The sequence below is a fragment of the Bufo bufo genome, chromosome 4, assembly GCF_905171765.1.
Source record: "Bufo bufo chromosome 4, aBufBuf1.1, whole genome shotgun sequence".
NCBI classification, from domain to species: Eukaryota; Metazoa; Chordata; class Amphibia; order Anura; family Bufonidae; genus Bufo; species Bufo bufo.
Genome location: NC_053392.1, coordinates 132,787,815 through 132,805,640, shown reverse-complemented (window position 1 = coordinate 132,805,640; position 17,826 = coordinate 132,787,815). Strand labels below are relative to the sequence as shown.

The 17,826-nt window shown below is 44.4% G+C and overlaps 1 protein-coding gene across 1 annotated transcript in view; it reads right to left on the bottom strand.

Moving 5' to 3' along the window:
• SNED1 (sushi, nidogen and EGF like domains 1) overlaps nucleotides 1-17,826 on the bottom strand; it is a 170,408-nt gene that overhangs the window by 107,872 nt on the left and 44,710 nt on the right. Inside the window, exons 2-7 of the mRNA XM_040427924.1 lie at nucleotides 15,617-15,904; nucleotides 15,297-15,437; nucleotides 14,906-15,068; nucleotides 11,870-11,995; nucleotides 11,617-11,730; nucleotides 10,228-10,341 (exon numbers count right to left, since the gene is read on the bottom strand). Of these exons, the coding sequence (XP_040283858.1) occupies nucleotides 10,228-10,341; nucleotides 11,617-11,730; nucleotides 11,870-11,995; nucleotides 14,906-15,068; nucleotides 15,297-15,437; nucleotides 15,617-15,904 (946 nt within the window). The remainder of the gene's footprint in view (nucleotides 1-10,227; nucleotides 10,342-11,616; nucleotides 11,731-11,869; nucleotides 11,996-14,905; nucleotides 15,069-15,296; nucleotides 15,438-15,616; nucleotides 15,905-17,826) is intronic.

Here is a 17,826-nt window from a genome sequence, read left to right as displayed (position 1 = left end):
TTGCCCCCCTGCCCCCCCCCCCAACTTTTTTGGGGCGCAGGCAGTTTTTTTTTTTGTGTGTACGCTGACTGTGGCTGGCACTCTTAGCGTCCGACCACTGTTAGCGCATTGCACACCCCACCGCTGATCAACTTTGGATAGTTGATCAGTGGTTTTGAATTTTCCCTTTTTTTTAGTCTTTTTTTTTTTGTCTGTTAGGTTTAGGGTGAGTACGTGAACACCAGTGCCCCCCACACACGCACACCAAATAAAGATTTACACGCAGGCACATACACACGCAGACACACACTCCCCTATGGTCCGCCGGACGTTCTCGGCCGAGGAGGCATACGCCCAGCTTGCCTCCGACTCCGAGAATCCCAGTGAGGATGAGGATGACCCCACTTTCCTGTTGTCATCCGCGTCCTCCTCATCATCTAGCGATGATGATGAGCCCCCAAGGCGGCGGAGACGCCGCCAGGCGGAGCAAGGGGACCACCATGTTAGGGACCCTGTGGCCCCCCCTAGTACGAGCAGCTCTGGGGCTCGTACTAGTTTTCCGGCCCACCAGTTAAATCCACCGGAGCCCCCTGCCGGTGAACTTGTCTGATGTACCCCAGAGCGATTTGAGCCCGTGATTCCTGATTTTGTAGGCCAACCAGGAATCCAGATTTCCACAGTGGGCTTCACTGAATATGACATTTTTAGTCATTTTTTCAGTGACCAACGGGTAAATCTAATGGTGGAGCAGACGAACCTGTACGCCCAACAGTTCGTTGCTCAACACCCGGGCTGCTTTTTGGCTAGGCCCGGTGGCTGGACGCCGGTCAGTGCAGCCGAGATGAGGACATTTTGGGGCCTCTTGCTGCATATGGGCGTAGTCAAGAAACCTAGTGTCAGGCATTACTGGAGTGGGGACGTCCTCTACCAGACCCCACTTTACAGTACGGCCATGACACGCTCCCGGTTTGAGGCCATCCGGAAATGCCTGCATTATGCAGATAATGCAGCATGTCCCCCCCCGAGGTGATCCTGCCTATGACCGTCTGTATGAGATACGGCCGGTCATTGATCACTTTGGGGCCAAATTTGTACAGGCCTATGTACCTGGAAGGGAGGTCGCGGTTGATGAGTCTCTCATTGCGTTCAAGGGGAGATTCATTTTCCGCCAGTATGTTCCCTCAAAGCGGGCGAGGCATGGCATGAAGCTGTACAAACTTTGTGAGAGAACCTCAGGGTACACTTACAAGTTTCGTGTGTATGAGGGGCGAGATTCCCGTATTCAACCCCCAGAATGTCCCCCCACTCTGGGTGTTAGCGGGAAACTTGTGTGGGACCTTTTGCATCAACTTCTAGATAAGGGTTACCACCTTTACGTGGATAACTTTTATACTAGTATCCCCTTGTTCCAGTCCCTTGCTGCCAGATCCACATCCGCTTGTGGGACCGTGCGGAAAAATCAACGCGGCCTCCCTGCCCACCCTCTCCAGGTACCTATCCCCAGGGGTGAGACCCGTGCCCTTACCACTGGAAACCTGTTGCTGGTCAGATATAAGGACAAGAGGGATGTCCTTGTACTGTCCACAATTCATGGTAACGGCATCACCCCTGTCCCTGTGCGAGGTACCGCGGCAACGGTCCTCAAGCCCGATTGTATCGTCGACTACAATCGGTATATGGGAGGAGTTGATCTCTCTGATCAAGTCCTCAAGCCATATAATGCCATGCGCAAAACCGGGGCATGGTACAAAAAAGTTGCTGTCTACTTGGTGCAGGTTGCCATGTACAACTCTTTTGTGCTGTCCCGGAGCGCTGGCAACACAGGGACATTCCTTCAGTTCTATGAGGCAGTCCTCAAGGCCCTGATATTTTCGGACCGGGAAAGAGCAGGCCGGAGTACCTCGGGAACTGGAGGCGCCCGGATCGTCCCTGGCCAACACTTTCCAGGTGTGGTCCCCCATACTGGAAAGAAGGGACGAACCCAAAAAAAGGTGCAGAGTGTGTCACATGAGGGGGATACGGAAGGACACCACTACTCAATGTGACACGTGCCCCGATCATCCGGGCCTCTGCATTATTGGTTGCTTCAGGGAGTACCACACTTCCATGGAGTACTAAATTTATATCCCAATTTAGCCACTGACATCGGATAAAAAAACTGGTTCTCAGACTTGAGACACCAAAAAAATTGTAAAAACTAAAATAATTTAATAAAAGTATACAAATTAGGTATCTCCGCGTCGGTAATAATCTCCTCTATAAAAATACCCCATGACCTAACCCCCCAGATTAACACGGTCCAAAAAAATAAAAATGAAACGGTGCAAAAAATGATTTTTTTTTGTCACCTTACATAACAAAAAGTTTAATAGCAAGCGATCAAAAATTCATATAGCCCCCAAAATAGTGCCAATAAAACCGTCCTCTCATCCCGCCAAAAATGAGCCCCCACATAAGATAATCGGCAAAAAATAAAAATAAAAATGACTCTTAGAATTTTTGTATCAAAAAGGATAATATAGTCTAAAACCTAAATAATTGTAAAAAAAGTAGACTTTTTAGGTATCGCCACGTCCGTAAGAATCGCCTCTATAAAAATACCTCATGACCTAACCCCCCAGATTAACACGGTCCAAAAAAAAATTTGAACGGTGCCAAAATAGCTATTTTTGGCACTTTTCCTTTTCAATTCGTTTTTTCCAGTAACAAAGCAACGGTTAACAACCAAACAAAACTTAATATTTATTACCCTGATACTGCAGTTTACAGAAACGCCACATTTGTGGTCGTAAACTGCTGTATCACTAAAAGGCAGGGCGCAAAAGGAAAGGACTGACATGGTTTCTGGAAGGCCGATTTTGATGGCCTTTTTTATTGATACCATGTCCCTTTTGAAGCCCCCCTAATGCCCTCCTAGAGTAATAACTCCCTAAAAGTGACCCCATCAAACTACACCCATCAAGGTATTCAAAACTGATTTTACAAACTTTATTAACCCTTTAGGTGTTCCTCAACAGTTAATGGCAAATGGAGATGAAATTTCAGAATTTCAATTTTTGGTAACCTTGCCTCACAAAAATGTAATATAGAGCAACCAAAATCATATGTACCCTAAAAAAAGTCACTTTCTCAAATTTCATCCCCATTTGCCAATAACTCTTGTGCAACACCTAAAGGGTTAACTACGTATGTAAAATCTGTTTTGAATACCTTGAGGGGTGTAGTTTCTTAGATGGGGTCACTTTTAGGGGGTTTCTACTCCAGGGGTGCATCAGGGGGGTTGAAACAAGACACAGTGTAAATAAACCGGTCCCTAAAAATCAGCCCTCCAAAAACCACATGGCGCTCCTTTCCCTCTACGCCCCGCCGTGTGGTACGACCACATATGGGGTGTTTCTGTAAACGGTAGTCAGGGCATTAAAGATACAGTCTTGTTTGGCTGTTAACCCTTGCTTTGTTAGTGGAAAAAATGGGTTAAAATTGAAAATTTGGCAAAAAAATGAAATTCTCAAATTTCATCCCCATTTGCCAATAACTCTTGTGCAACACCTAAAGGGTTAACGACATTTGTAAAATCAGTTTTGAATACCTTGAGGGTGTAGTTTCTTAGATGGGGTCACTTTTAGGGAGTTTCTACTCCAGGGGTGCATCAGGGGGGTTGAAACAAGACACAGTGTAAATAAACCGGTCCCTAAAAATCAGCCCTCCAAAAACCACATGGCGCTCCTTTCCCTCTACGCCCCGCCGTGTGGTACGACCACATATGGGGTGTTTCTGTAAACGGTAGTCAGGGCATTAAAGATACAGTCTTGTTTGGCTGTTAACCCTTGCTTTGTTAGTGGAAAAAAATGGGTTAAAATGGAAAATTTGGCAAAAAAATGAAATTCTCAAATTTCATCCCCATTTGCCAATAACTCTTGTGCAACACCTAAAGGGTTAACGACATTTGTAAAATCAGTTTTGAATACCTTGAGGGTGTAGTTTCTTAGATGGGGTCACTTTTAGGGAGTTTCTACTCTAGGGGTGCATCAGGGGGGCTTCAAATGGGACATGCTGTAATTAATCCAGTCCAGCAAAATCTGCCTTCCAAAAACCATATGACGCACCTTTCCCTCTACGCCCTACTGTGTGGCCGTACAGTAGTGTACAACCACATATGGGGTGTTTCTGTAAACAGCAAAGTCAGGGCAATAAAGATACAGTCTTGTTTGGCTATTAACCCTTGCTTTGTTAGTGGAAAAAATGGGTTAAAATTGAAAATTTGGCAAAAATATCAAATTCTCAAATTTCTTCCCCATTTGCCAATAACTCTTGTGCAACACCTAAAGGGTTAACAAAGTTTGTCAAATCAGTTTTGAATACCTTGAGGGGTGTAGTTTCTAGAATGGGGTCATTTTTGGGTGGTTTCTATTATGTAAGCCTCGTAAAGTGACTTCAGACCTGAACTGGTCCCTAGAAATTGGGTTTTTGAAAATTTCGGAAAAATTTCAAGATTTGCTTCTGAACTTCTAAGCCTTGTAACATCCCCAAAAAATAAAATATCATTCCCAAAATGATCCAAACATGAAGTAGACATATGGGGAATGTAAAGTAAAAACTATTTTTGGAGGTATTACTATGTATTATAGAAGTAGAGAAATTGAAACTTGGAAATTCGCAATTTTTTACAAATGTTTGGTAAATTTGGTATTTTTTTTATAAATAAAAATGATTTTTTTTTTACTTCATTTTACCAGTGTCATGAAGTACAATATGTGACGAAAAAACAATCTCAGAATGGCTTGGATAAGGCTGTGTTCTAAAGGGGTTAAGGAACTTTGGGGGGGGGGGGCATTATAGCCCACTAAAATTCTTTATGTGGTGGTTCTGTCAGCAGCCTCCCTGAGATTACTTTACTCTCCAATCTGCCAGGTTTCTTCTCTGCGAGGGAGAGTTTGCTCAGCATTTTTTAATGGCAATGAAATAATCCATTCCTAGACGTTGAAGAACCCACATGCCACCTTTCAGAGCTCAGTGGGATGAGTCTATGAACCATTGTATGCACACAGAGGAGCTGAAAGCTACAAATATCCTTATACTGAGTCCCTTCTTTAGAATTTTTCCCCCTTTCCCTTTTGTAAAGATAGTGGTGTAATCCCTTGTCCTGCTTTGTCTTCTATGTTTTCGTTCTCATTTGTTCTGTACTTTTATGTTCAGGTGTATTTTTCTGTTTTTGTAGTTTTCTTTTATATATATATTATAAGGGTACTGCTGTAACTATATACAATCTTTTGAATACTCTTTTATATCTTTTACATTGTGTACATTATTGCACTATAAGGCCTCATGCACACGGACGTTTTTTTTCACGGTCCGCAAAAACGGGGTCCGTAGGTCCGTGATCGTTTTTTCGTCCGTGGGTCTTCCTTGATTTTTGGAGGATCCACGGACATGAAAAAAAAGTCGTTTTGGTGTCCGCCTGGCCGTGCGGAGCCAAACGGATCCGTCCTGAATTACAATGCAAGTCAAGGGGGCCGGATCCGTTTGACGTTGACACAATATGGTGCCATTTCAAACGGATCCGTCCCCATTGACTTTCAATGTAAAGTCTGGAGTCCCTTTTATACCATCGGATCGGAGTTTTCTCCAATCCGATGGTATATTTTAACTTGAAACGTCCCCATCACCATGGGAATGGCCTCTATGTTAGAATATACTGTCGGATATGAGTTAGATCGTGAAACCTCATTTCCGACAGTATATTCTAACACAGAGGCGTTCCCATGGTGATGGGGACGCTTCAGGTTAGAATATACTACAAACTGTGTACATGACTGCCCCCTGCTGCCTGGCAGCATCCGATCTCTTACAGGGGGCCGTGATCAGCACAATTAACCCCTCAGGTGCCGCACCTGAAGGGGTTAATTGTACTATCATATCCCCCTGTAAGAGATCAGGGCTGCCAGGCAGCAGGGGGCAGACCCCCCCCCCCCCCCCCCAGTTTGAATATCATTGGTGGCCAGTGCGCCCCCCCCCCCTTTCTCCCTCTATTGTAATAATTCGTTGGTGGCACAGTGTGCGCCCCCCCGCCCCCCCCTTCCTCCCTCTATTGTAATAAATCGTTGGTGGCACAGTGTGCGCCCCCCCCCCCTTCCTCCCTCTATTGTAATAAATCGTTGGTGGCACAGTGTGCGCCCCCCATCGGCCCCCCCTCCCTCTATAGCATTAACAACATTGGTGGCCAGTGTGCGGCCTCCCATCTCCCCCCCCCCCCCCCCCCGATCATTGGTGGCAGCGGGTTACTAGCAATAGTACAATAGTAAAAGATTCATACTTACCTGGGAGCTGCGATGTCTGTGTCCGGCCGGGAGCTCCTCCTACTGGTAAGTGACAGTTCATTTAGCAATGCGCCGCACAGACCTGTCACTTACCAGTAGGTGGAGCTCCCGGCCGGACACGAACATCGCAGCAGCCGGTAAGTATGAATCTTCTACTATTGTACTATTGCTAAGTAACCATGGCAACCAGGACTGTAGTAGCGTCCTGGTTGCCATGGTTACCGATCGGAGCCCCAGCGATTAAACTGGGACTCCGATCGGAACTCCGCTGCCACCAATGATGGGGGGGGGGGGGGGGAGATGGGAGGCCGCACACTGGCCACCAATGTTGTTAATGCTATAGAGGGAGGGGGGGCCGATGGGGGGCGCACACTGTGCCACCAACGAATTATTACAATAGAGGGAGGGAGGGGGGGGGCGCACACTGTGCCACCAACGAATTATTACAATAGAGGGAGGGGGGGGGCCGCACTGGCCACCAACCTATTATTACAATAGAGGGGGGGGGGGGGGCCGCACTGGCCACCAATGATATTCAAACTGGGGAGGGGGGGGGAGGGTCTGCCCCCTGCTGCCTGGCAGCCCTGATCTCTTACAGGGGGCCGTGATCAGCACAATTAACCCCTTCAGGTGCCACACCTGAAGGGGTTAATTGTGCTGATCACAGCCCCCTGTAAGAGATCGGATGCTGCCAGGCAGCAGGGGGCAGTCTTGTACACAGTTTGTAGTGTATTCTAACTAGAAGCGTCCCCATCACCATGGGAACGCTTCTGTGTTAGAATACACTGTCGGTTCTGAGTTTTCACGAAGTGAAAACTCAGCTTTGAAAAAGCTTTTATGCAGACGGATCTTCGGATCTGTCTGTATAAAAACTAACCTACGGCCACGGATCACGGACACGGATGCCAATCTTGTGTGCATCCGTGTTCTTTCACGGACCCATTGACTTGAATGGGTCCGTGAACCGTTGGCCGTGAAAAAAATAGGACAGGTCATATTTTTTTCACGGCCAGGAAACACGGATCACGGATGCGGCTGCAAAACGGTGCATTTTCCGATTTTTACACGGACCCATTGAAAGTCAATGGGTCCGCGAAAAAAAACGGAAAACGCACAACGGCCACGGGTGCACACAACGGTCGTGTGCATGAGGCCTAAGATAACGTGCTGTACATGTACGCTGTTCTTATTTCCTAATAAATCTTTTTTGAACTATACAACATTAATTTGTTCCAGATCGACCATCGTGGGTTGAAACTATTGTAATTTTAGACCAAAACGCTATGGAAAAATAACTAGTAATTGGTTCCAAAGCCCAAAAAGGTCATCCCAAAATAAAAAATAAAAAAGAGGATTTAAAAAAAAAAATATGCAGATAACTAAGGAGGTGCTTTCTTCAGAGTCCTGTACACACACAGCGTACCGGAAATAATATGGAGCTGCCCTCACCCAGGTTCTAAAGGAGCAGCTCAACCTGGCACAGGTATAGAGCAGTACAGAACATGTAGTACCGCTAGGCAGCCCATCTGTGCATGCATTTCAGTAATATAGGTGTTTTACCAGTGAAATACCCATGCTGACTGGGTAGATCTTCCAGCCAAAAACACGTGCCGCAAATCAGTTATGTCTGAGGCACTGTCTGTGGGGGAGAAGTATCATCTCCCTTGCTCCTTAAAAGTGGCGTTAAAAAGTCGCAAACTATGTGTTTACGACTTTTTAAAACATTGTCGCATCCCTCGGATTTTACACGGGCCTCGCCATTTTCCCTAATGGAACAGGTTTTCTGGCGCAAATGGAGCAGAATTCAACGGCAGGTCCTTAACTGTTGTAGATTTCTGTTTAGGCACATGGACTGCTGGAGGGTGCACCTAATTTATGACGAGGCGTGCGTCAGTCTTGATAAATCTCCCCGAGCGTTGAATATGAAGGATATGTAGAAAATATTGCAACCCAAGAAAACTGTAAGTTGATTGACCGCTTGTGTACAGACATACTGGTGTCTATTATTTTTTTTTTCTGGAAAAAGCAGCCAGTTTTGCACGTCGCGATAGGAATTGCAGCCATACTGATTCATAACGATCATCTTGGTGTCTATCCTTCTTCAATCTGCGTCAGCAGATAGAAATCAATTCCAGTACTCAAGTTGGAGCTTAGAAGTGGCCCTGCTCCCTCGTGGATTGCATAAAGTAGAAGATACAGAAACAGAGTATGTGCTGAAGGAGGTGAATCTAAGTTGTTACTAGATTGATTTAGAGCAGTGCTTCTCAGTGTTTCCAAGCCACGTACACCCTACTCAAGTAACACATGAGAAAAATCCTCTACTAAGCATGCTGGAAGTCCTGACAGAAGAGCTCAACATGTATTTTGCCTTACGGACTGTGATCGGTCACCTACTTGAGCGTAGGCCTGGAGTCCTAGAAGTCAATGTCAGCAGCACGCTGAGCAAGGCCGGCAATTTTTGCCGGCTTACGAAGGACAGTGCACATTATTTTGGTGTCCTTGTGTCACAAATTCTTTTAGCTGTTCCTTTGGAAAGACCGACTGATCACAACTCACTGTAATTCTCCAGTGATGTGCTTTCTCCATGGGGAAGGAACTTATGCCCTGATTTATAAACAAGGGACAATTTGAATTTTATCTTCACATCTGTCTATTTGTGTAAAGGTAACGGTAACTGGGTTTCAGAAGCTGACTTAGCAGGAGCAAAAAAATAATACTGGCCTGCCACAGACTATTGATAAATGTGTCTTACAAGTAAAACGACAGAAATGTTGAAATTTATTTTAAAAAAAGACAGAACTAGTTTGATAAATCAGGGCTCATGAAAAAGTCAGGATGGGGTAAAACACATGCTAGTAGTGGGAGCTACTGAGAAGCACATCCCTATGGCACAGCAGTAAGCCCTGAAAGACGCCGAGAATTATCAGTTCGAGACATAAATGCCCAAAATATCAGCATCTACTGATCTTAGGGTACATTCACACGACCATTCATTTTAATGGAGCCACAAAAGATGTGTGTGCTGTCCACATCCGTAGTTCTGTTCCGCGGCCCGCAAAAATATAGAGCATGTCCTATTCTTGTCCGCAATCGGCCGGCATATGTGTTTGGCAGACTGCAAAACACTTACGGTCGCAGGGGCGTAGCTATAGGGGGTGCAGCGGTAGCAGTCGCTACCGGGCCCAGGAGCATGAGGGGCCCAAAGACCCTTGTGCCACATAAGAAGACACTGGTATTATAGAAAGTGCATGCTGGTCAAGTTACACCTCTGGCCGGAGGGAAGGGGCTAGGTCAAGAATTTGGCATGGGGGGGGGAGGCTTTTAAATTTTTGCCTCAGGCAGCACGAAGGATAGATGCACTCCTGCCCCTGGCCACAAAGCACTGAGGGAAGGGGGGCCCAAGCTGAACTCTTGCACCAGGGCCCATGAGCCTTTACCTACGCCCCTGCGGTCATGTGAATCTATCCTTATACTACAGGTTCCTCTCTCAAAAGGGAGAGGGAAATATGCCCACGCTATCTTTCCCGTCATCTGCCACTGGGGGACAGTTCAGACAAACTCATACACATAAGGCTGGGTTCACATCACGCTTTTGCCCTATATTTAACATATACATTTGTACAAAAAAATAATAAAGGATACAAAAGCATAGTACAGTACTCTTTTCCATCCTGCAGAAGCCTGGAAAAATGCATATGTTAACGTATACTTTATTTTTTACAATGGTGGCTGTTATCTAATATGTTTTGCCCCATAACATACGCAATATTCCGACACGCTGGTCTGTCATTGATACAGGTCAGTGTTTTATATCCACATTTTAGACTTTTTTGCCGATCCTAGATTTTGTATCTGTGTGCACTACAATGATTTCATCTGATTCTACCATTGTTCTAGTATTAGGTCACCGACATACCAGCTTCTTACTTACCTGTCTCACACTGGTCGCCTGTATATCTTGGGTGACATTGGCACACTGCAATCCCATTGTAAACATGGCAGTCTCCTCCATTCCTACATTCCTTGCCAGTGCAGGGCGATACCTCTAGGATAAAAACAACAGGCAGGAACTAAACTGCCATAAATCCCTTTAATGTCAGAAATTTATGGATCAACACTACTGTACTGTTGGCTGTACAAGTGGTAAAGCATCGGAGGAACATAGAGGGGGAGTACAGAAAGATGGCAGACCTAACTGATCAGGTGAACCTCTGCCTACAGGTGACTGACACCCTTTCAGCTTTTATTATTTTACTCTGTTTCATTTAGTAATGTTTTACCCTGTCCTTGTATCAGTAAGCATGGCATTTTTTAGGCATTTGTTGTAAATTTGATATTCTTCTCATTGGTTTGACATTTTTTCACTGTAATCCATAATTTAAGCAACAATGGGGCACTACAAAGTCTTGCTTAACATTGACCACACACTTCAGATACCCTTTGGCTGAATGCTTGGTTGGCCAACAGCTATTCCTCTTGTCACCCCCATATACATGTTCTAACAGACAAGTCTAGAAGGGGCTCATCTCCCCCGAGAACAAAACGACTGGACATGTTGAAATCCAACAGCCCAATATCTCTTTTCTGGCTTTGGGGTAAAGTTGAGATAAGGCTACACGTTAGATGATTGGTCCCCAACCTTTCGTACCCCGAGAGTCACGTTTGGCACTGAGAGATGCTTGTGAGCCACATTCAATGTGACCATTATGCATGTATCTATAAAGATTAATAGGACCTGTGCACAATACTCTTTGCGCATTGAAGAGTGACCTCAGCAACTGTCCCACCCGGCATGCAGCAGAATCCATCCAAGCCCAATGTCCGATTGTATGGAAGGGAGAGGCGTTAGACCCCTATTAAATAGGCATTTCCTTTACTGTGTGGTAAGGAACCGTGATTCTGCTTGTCCTCCTTAAAGGGGGTTGGCTGCTTTACAAATAAACTTGTCAAATGAGTCAGAAACCTGATTATTGTCAACTTACTATCTTTTTTATAGGTTCTGCACAATTTTTACACTTTCTGAAGCCATGCTCCCTATTAGCAAAGGTTTTTGTCTTAACTGCACGCCACTCGTGTCATTCACCGAAGTTTCCTCTCTGCTTACACAGCTCCTAGACATGCAGGCAACCAGCGCAGGGACAGTAGGGGGAATTTATCTTTGAGCCATTTTAGAGCCAACGCCAGAAATTAGTTGGAAGGGAATAAGAAGTATAAAGGAAGGACTTCTCCTTCCTACTGGATCCATTTCAGATGCTTTGGTTTAAAAACCTGTATCAAGAACTGCCACAAAAAGCTGTGTGTGAACCAGTTCTGAAATTACCTGTCTCGCACAATGGTCCAGTAAAGTCTGTCGGACATATACAGGAGAAAGATCTGGGTCTATCCACACAGGTGCCACCATTCTGACATGGCTGAGAGAAGCATCTTCCCATATCTGGAAGACAAGGTGGACATATACTTACAAGAACGTGTAAGACGTGTAGATTCTTTTTTTCATTTAAGTACCATGTAGTGATGTGTAAGGTCATACATAACAAAATATAATCAATCTATAGACAGACACAATCTGTTACCGATATGACAGTGTTTCCCGGTGAAGCCACTAAGACAGGAACATGTGTAAGAAGGGTTCCCAGTGACACAGTCATCAATACATCTGCCACCATTGCGGCAGGGGCGCAGGGTCCAGCAAACAGAGGCTGAAAAATAAGAATAAATAATCCTATGTAAATATAACATATTCCTTAATTTTCCATCTCCATCACAAGGCAGTCATCCAGAAACACTAGATCTAAAATCCATTTGCACAAAAATATGTATATGTCAGGATTCGGGGGGTACTATATCTCATTATGGAGAGTGTCTAATTGGCGTGTGAAGTCTTAAAGACCAGGCAATGCTTCTCTGGAATTCTGTGAAGAAGGGATGCAAATCAGCTCTTTGCAAGCTCTGCCTCTAATTGCACTAGCTGTAAAGTAGCTAAGTCCATATTCAACCTTTTAAACAGGCCTTGAGGTATGACTTAGATAATAACTAAGCCAGAATCTCATCTGCAGACAGCTGTTTCAGGGTGATTGCCCCTCATCAGTGCAGAGCAGAGAGTACTGGCTTACCTGTGTGAGAGGCCTAGGTCAGGATTTAGCGGATACTATATCTCCTTATGGAGAGTGCCTAATTGCAGTGGAGACAGATTGGTCTATATAGGAGCTGCATACACAAGACCTTAGGAGATTTTTAATGACAACTATTTCCAAAGCTGCTTCTGAACAATATAAAAATGGTTGCATGACATTTTCATTTCTGTACAGTTGAATGATGATCATTAAAAGGGGGATTCCAACCAAATAAGTAAGGGTTGCAGTGGAATACAAATGGTGTGAAAAAATAACAGAGCCTATACTCACCTCACTGTTTCCCTGACTCTGCTGTTCTCATGGTGCCTGGTTCCATGCTGCGCTTCACTTCCTGCTGATGTCTCGACACGGCAGGAAATGGCTGGGGATGCTGCTTAGTCAATCACTGGCTGAGGCGGGTCATTGTTGCAGCCAATCACTGGCTGAGGCGGGTCATTGTTGCAGCCAATCACTGGCTGAGGCAGGTCGATGTTGCAGCCCAGCGGCTCAGCTGCATTCACAGCCATTTGCTGCTGCACCAGAGGACAGGAGCAGGAATTGGAGCACATCGTGGACTTGGGCACCATCAGATCAGCAATGATAGGGGATCAGCAAGGTAAGTATAAACTCTTTTCTTTCTTACACCATTTGTAGCCCAGTGCAACCCTTTTTTACCCTTCTAACCAAATATCAATCATTTTCTTACTGGATATTACACCAGGATTAAGGCCATTCATAAATCGCCAGTTCCCCTCAATAATTGCTCTTTGTGTGTCCAGGAAGATTGCTATCTACCAGCTAGTAGAAAAATGAGAATTTCTACCTCAATGTGAGCTCTTCAATTCTACAATGCCAGCGGAGAAAGGGCACTTTGTTTCTAATATGTATATTTGTTTTTCATTGAATTTGAAGTCAAATATCTAACAGAAGCTTGGTTCCTTGGCACAGGCGGGCATCAATATTTACTTGCTGGTGGATTCCAGCGCTCCCAACAATGGAACACAACATTCCATTTCAATGGGCAGTAATGTGTTGCCCAGATGTGTTGGCATTTTAAGGATTAGCACGGTTTTAACCTGGCATGTCACACCGCTGTTCTGGGGCTGTATAAGGCTTTCTCTATTCTACTTTGCAGCTAATAAATTGTTAGAATGTAGCTCAGTTCCGTGTCGGCCATTTTAATCTGCCTGGAAGTTGCACTTCCTGAAGGGTTTATTTAAAGTGGGAGAATATAATTTACAGTTACCCACAGTTATAAAGTGTTGTTTTTAAAATATAAATGTCAAAATGAAATAATGCGAAGCTTAGCATATTATAGAATTTCGTCCAGAAGAGTGCAGGCAAGTCCAATGTATTTATTAACTTAAATCACCCGCAGTATTTCCCCTCCAAAATAAATAAATCACCAGTAAATATAAGCCGCTGAGTTCTCCTTTTCTCCCATATTGTTCAAAAAGCCATTTTGTTCGATCTGTGTATGGGAAACTTGAGTGATGTCCAATATAGCCTCGACTCATGATCTGCTGCCAGCTCTCCTGACGTGTCTGGTTTAGTAAATACGTGCATTCCTCATAATATCACTATTCCGGATCATCTTTTCTTAGAATTCTGTGCTGTGCCTCGTATTCCTATTAGAATTGTATGAATAAATTGACAACTGGGTGTTACCAGTTTAGGGTGTGTCCCTACACATGCTTACACTGTCCAATCAGTGCTGACAGTGTCTGACTGTGGTTGGGAAACGGCCCTTTAACAGGGGGAATGGAAACAGTCAGTTTGTTCATACATTTCTAGTTGGAATAATAGAGGAACAGCACAACACAGACTTCTAAGAAAAGATGCTCCAGAATTACATGGGGAATGCAAGTATTTCATAAAACAGGAGAGGGGACAGGTGCTTTTTATGGCTTGGGTTGTCACCTAGCATTACTCACACCTGAACAAAAACTAGGTTATTGCAATTCTCAACCCTAGAAAAGCTGGGTCACACCCACTAAGGCCTCAGGCACACAATTGTATGTATTTTGCAGTCCGCAAATTACAGATATGCAAAATACGGATACTGTCCGCGTTGAATCAGAATCTTTTGCAGACCACAGACCCATTGAAGTCAAGGGGTCCACCAAAAAACACACACAAAAAAAAAGAGCAGACATCCCACGGTCCACATCTGCATTTTGCAGACTGCAAAAAGGATACGGATACGTGTGCATGAGGCCTAAGACAGATGCAATACCATAATGGTTTTCACCCAGCTTTCCCTCAAACAGAACTGAAGAGGATATCAGAAAACGAAAACTCTAGGACTTGGGGTGTTTGGTTATTCTTAAGGGGAAAAACTCTAGTAGAATCAGAAAATAAATGAAGGACAATTCCAAAAAGCCCAGGAATGTAATGTATTGTCACCAGGAAACAGAAGCAGACAACGAGTACAAACATCCCTATCCGAAGAAAGGCTGAGACATGGCTCGCATCCTCTGCTCTGCGGCCACCTACTTGCGTTGCTGCATCCCCCGACCTGCACATGGTTGTTGTCAATTCGAAAAACCCAACGTCCAGGTATTCCTACATTAGTGGTGTTTGCAATCTCTGCAATGTCATCCGTGCGAGAGCCGGGAATATTAAAATACCTCCAGCCATCTCCTGCATTGAAGCCTGCCTAGGAGACAAAGAGGAGACAATTATGAGACACCAGAAAGAAATGCGTGCAAAATAAAATGGACTCTCTGCTTAGAAATCCTGACTTCTCCCCAACCGCTGCTCCGCATTCTGCGCCTGAAATGCGCCTAATTTAAGGTGTACTTCAGCTTGATAAACCCCTATGACCCCCTATGTGACTACACAAATAACAATGCGTGTGCGGGGTTGTGCTGATAAAATACCGTACCTGCGCAGCAATGCCACCTCGACCCAAGCTGTCACCTCCGCTGCTTGCATGTCGACCGGTGGTCCACTGGATGATCTCATAATTGAAGATGGTGAAGGATCGAAGTCCATCTGTAATCAAGACAATCTGGAAGGTGTTTACCTGTAAAATCAGAATATCAGGGTTCATATATGGCTTATCTGAGGTTGCAATCACAGCAGTTGGCAGGATGAAAAAAATGTAATGTAAATATTCCAGCATCCTCCACCCTCAGCATCGCCCTATCAGGGTGACTTATAATATGGAACCTGGACTGGACATTTATTACATAACCAACTCACCGGTGAACTGGCATCTCCGCCATAGAAAGTGACTCTGTGCCAAGTGGCAATGAAGACCCAGGTGGCACTGAAGTTCTGTAACTCAGGAAAGTAGGTGTGTACATCATGGTTGGCACGTCTCAGGATTCTGGGGTCCTCAGTCTCCCGATAGAATACATCCCCTCCTCTGCGGTTATCCACATCAGCCCAATATGCTGCCACAACTCTCCGGTCGCCAGAAATAGGAAATGCCACAGGAGTAAACTGGGACACCTCACGAAGGAAGGACACAACCCCATTATTATTTACCTGAAAGACAAAAGCAAACACATTCCCACTATAGACAGGGGCATACACTTTATACACAGGCACAGCCGACAAAATAATAATCTATATTTATATTATAGCACCGACATATTCTGCAGCGCTTTACAATCAGAGGCTTCCTGTACAGAGTCATAAATTACATAGCAGCAAACAAGTCAACAATTAAAACAATAGTAAGTAGAAAGGATGCACTGCAGCTGGAAAAAGTACAGAGGAGAGCAACTAAAATGATAAGGGGAATGGAGGGTCTTCGTTATGAAGAAAGATTAAAATAATTAAATGTATTTAGTCTTGAGAAGAGACGTCTAAGGGGGGACATGATTAACCTATACAAGTATATAAATGGGCCATACAAAAAATATGTCAAAAAGCTGTTCCATGTAAAATGTGCCCAAAAGACAAGCGGGCACTGCCTCTGACTGAAGAAGAAAAAGTTCAGTCTCCAGAAGCGTCAAAGATTCTTTACTGTGAGAACTGGGAATCTGTGGAATAGACTTCCTCAGGACGTGGTCACAGCAGGAACAGTGGACAGTTTCAAAAAGGGTTTAGACAAATTCTTAAAAGTAAAAAACATAAATGCTTATGAAAACGTGTAGAAATCTGAGTCTCACTTCCTTCTGGGATTCTCGCCCCCACCTATCCCTTGGTTGAACTTGATGGACGTTTGTCTTTTTTCAACCGTACTAACTATGTAACTATGTAATATCAAGTAAATAATGTAAAAATTCAGGACATTCAATACCTCTATTACACGCGAACAACAGGTCCTCTGAGACCAAATCACGTAATATTCCAGGAACTCTCTAAGAACCTCATGATACTGACTAAGGACCTGCAGGTCTATACTACACTGGATAATGCCATTAGTCTTGAGGCAAACTGTCTTGTATGGTGGCAGCACGGAAGAAGTCAAACCTAGCTTGTACAAACATACAACTAACGAGCAAAACGGTAACAATGTTTTGAACTTTAGACTTTCAGGCTCCATATCTCACCATCCACTACAGCTTTGAGTGCGAGTCTACCATCATTTTATAGACAATCATCTTGGCTATCTCATACATAAATTAGACTTGCAACTATTTAGCATATGATTAGTTATGCAAATTCTTGTTGTGTAACTGCATTGTTACTGTTTTGCTCCTGGTGGTGGAACAATGTTTTTCTTCTTGTATACTACAAATTACAACCTGTTCTCACATTCCCTTATAGCTCAGGGTGTTATTAGATTAATTCCCAAGCGAAAGGTCACTGGTTTGAATCCAGGAGCAGCCATGAAGAAGATTTCCCAAGAAAAGAGAAACAGCATCATCCAGCTCATCGATAGCGGTATCTCTGCCAAGAAAATTGCCAAACTGCATCATATGAGTGCCATGACTGTTGGAAGAATACAAACAAGTTCTGTCCATCCATTTCAAAGCCAAGAGGTGGGGACCCAGGCAAAATATCAGAGTCAACAAGTTGGCTCATCTCAAGGTCTATGAGTTCCAGAGCGACAAACATGGCAGTGGAGGTGGCTAGTATGCTTCATAATAGTGAGATCACAGATGTCTATGCAAGCACTGGGCACTGTGCATTACACAAATTCTGGAATGGTGACCCCAAAAAGGTGAAGAAGCCTTGATTTCAATATCGTCATACGAAGCGTCGGCTCATGAAGCCTGATGATATGGGATTGTTTCACAGCTAAAGGCATTGGATACTTGACCAGGATCAATGGTGGTCTCAATGCTGAGCTATATGTGAGTATCCGACAAGATGAGTTACTTCATACACTCGAGTACAATGAGTATGAAAAGGACAACATAGCTGGACAATGAACCGAAGCATATGTTGAGATTGGTGAAGAAATGGTTCAAAGACAATGAAGTAGAGGTGCTGGATTGGCCCCCAGGTCTCAACCA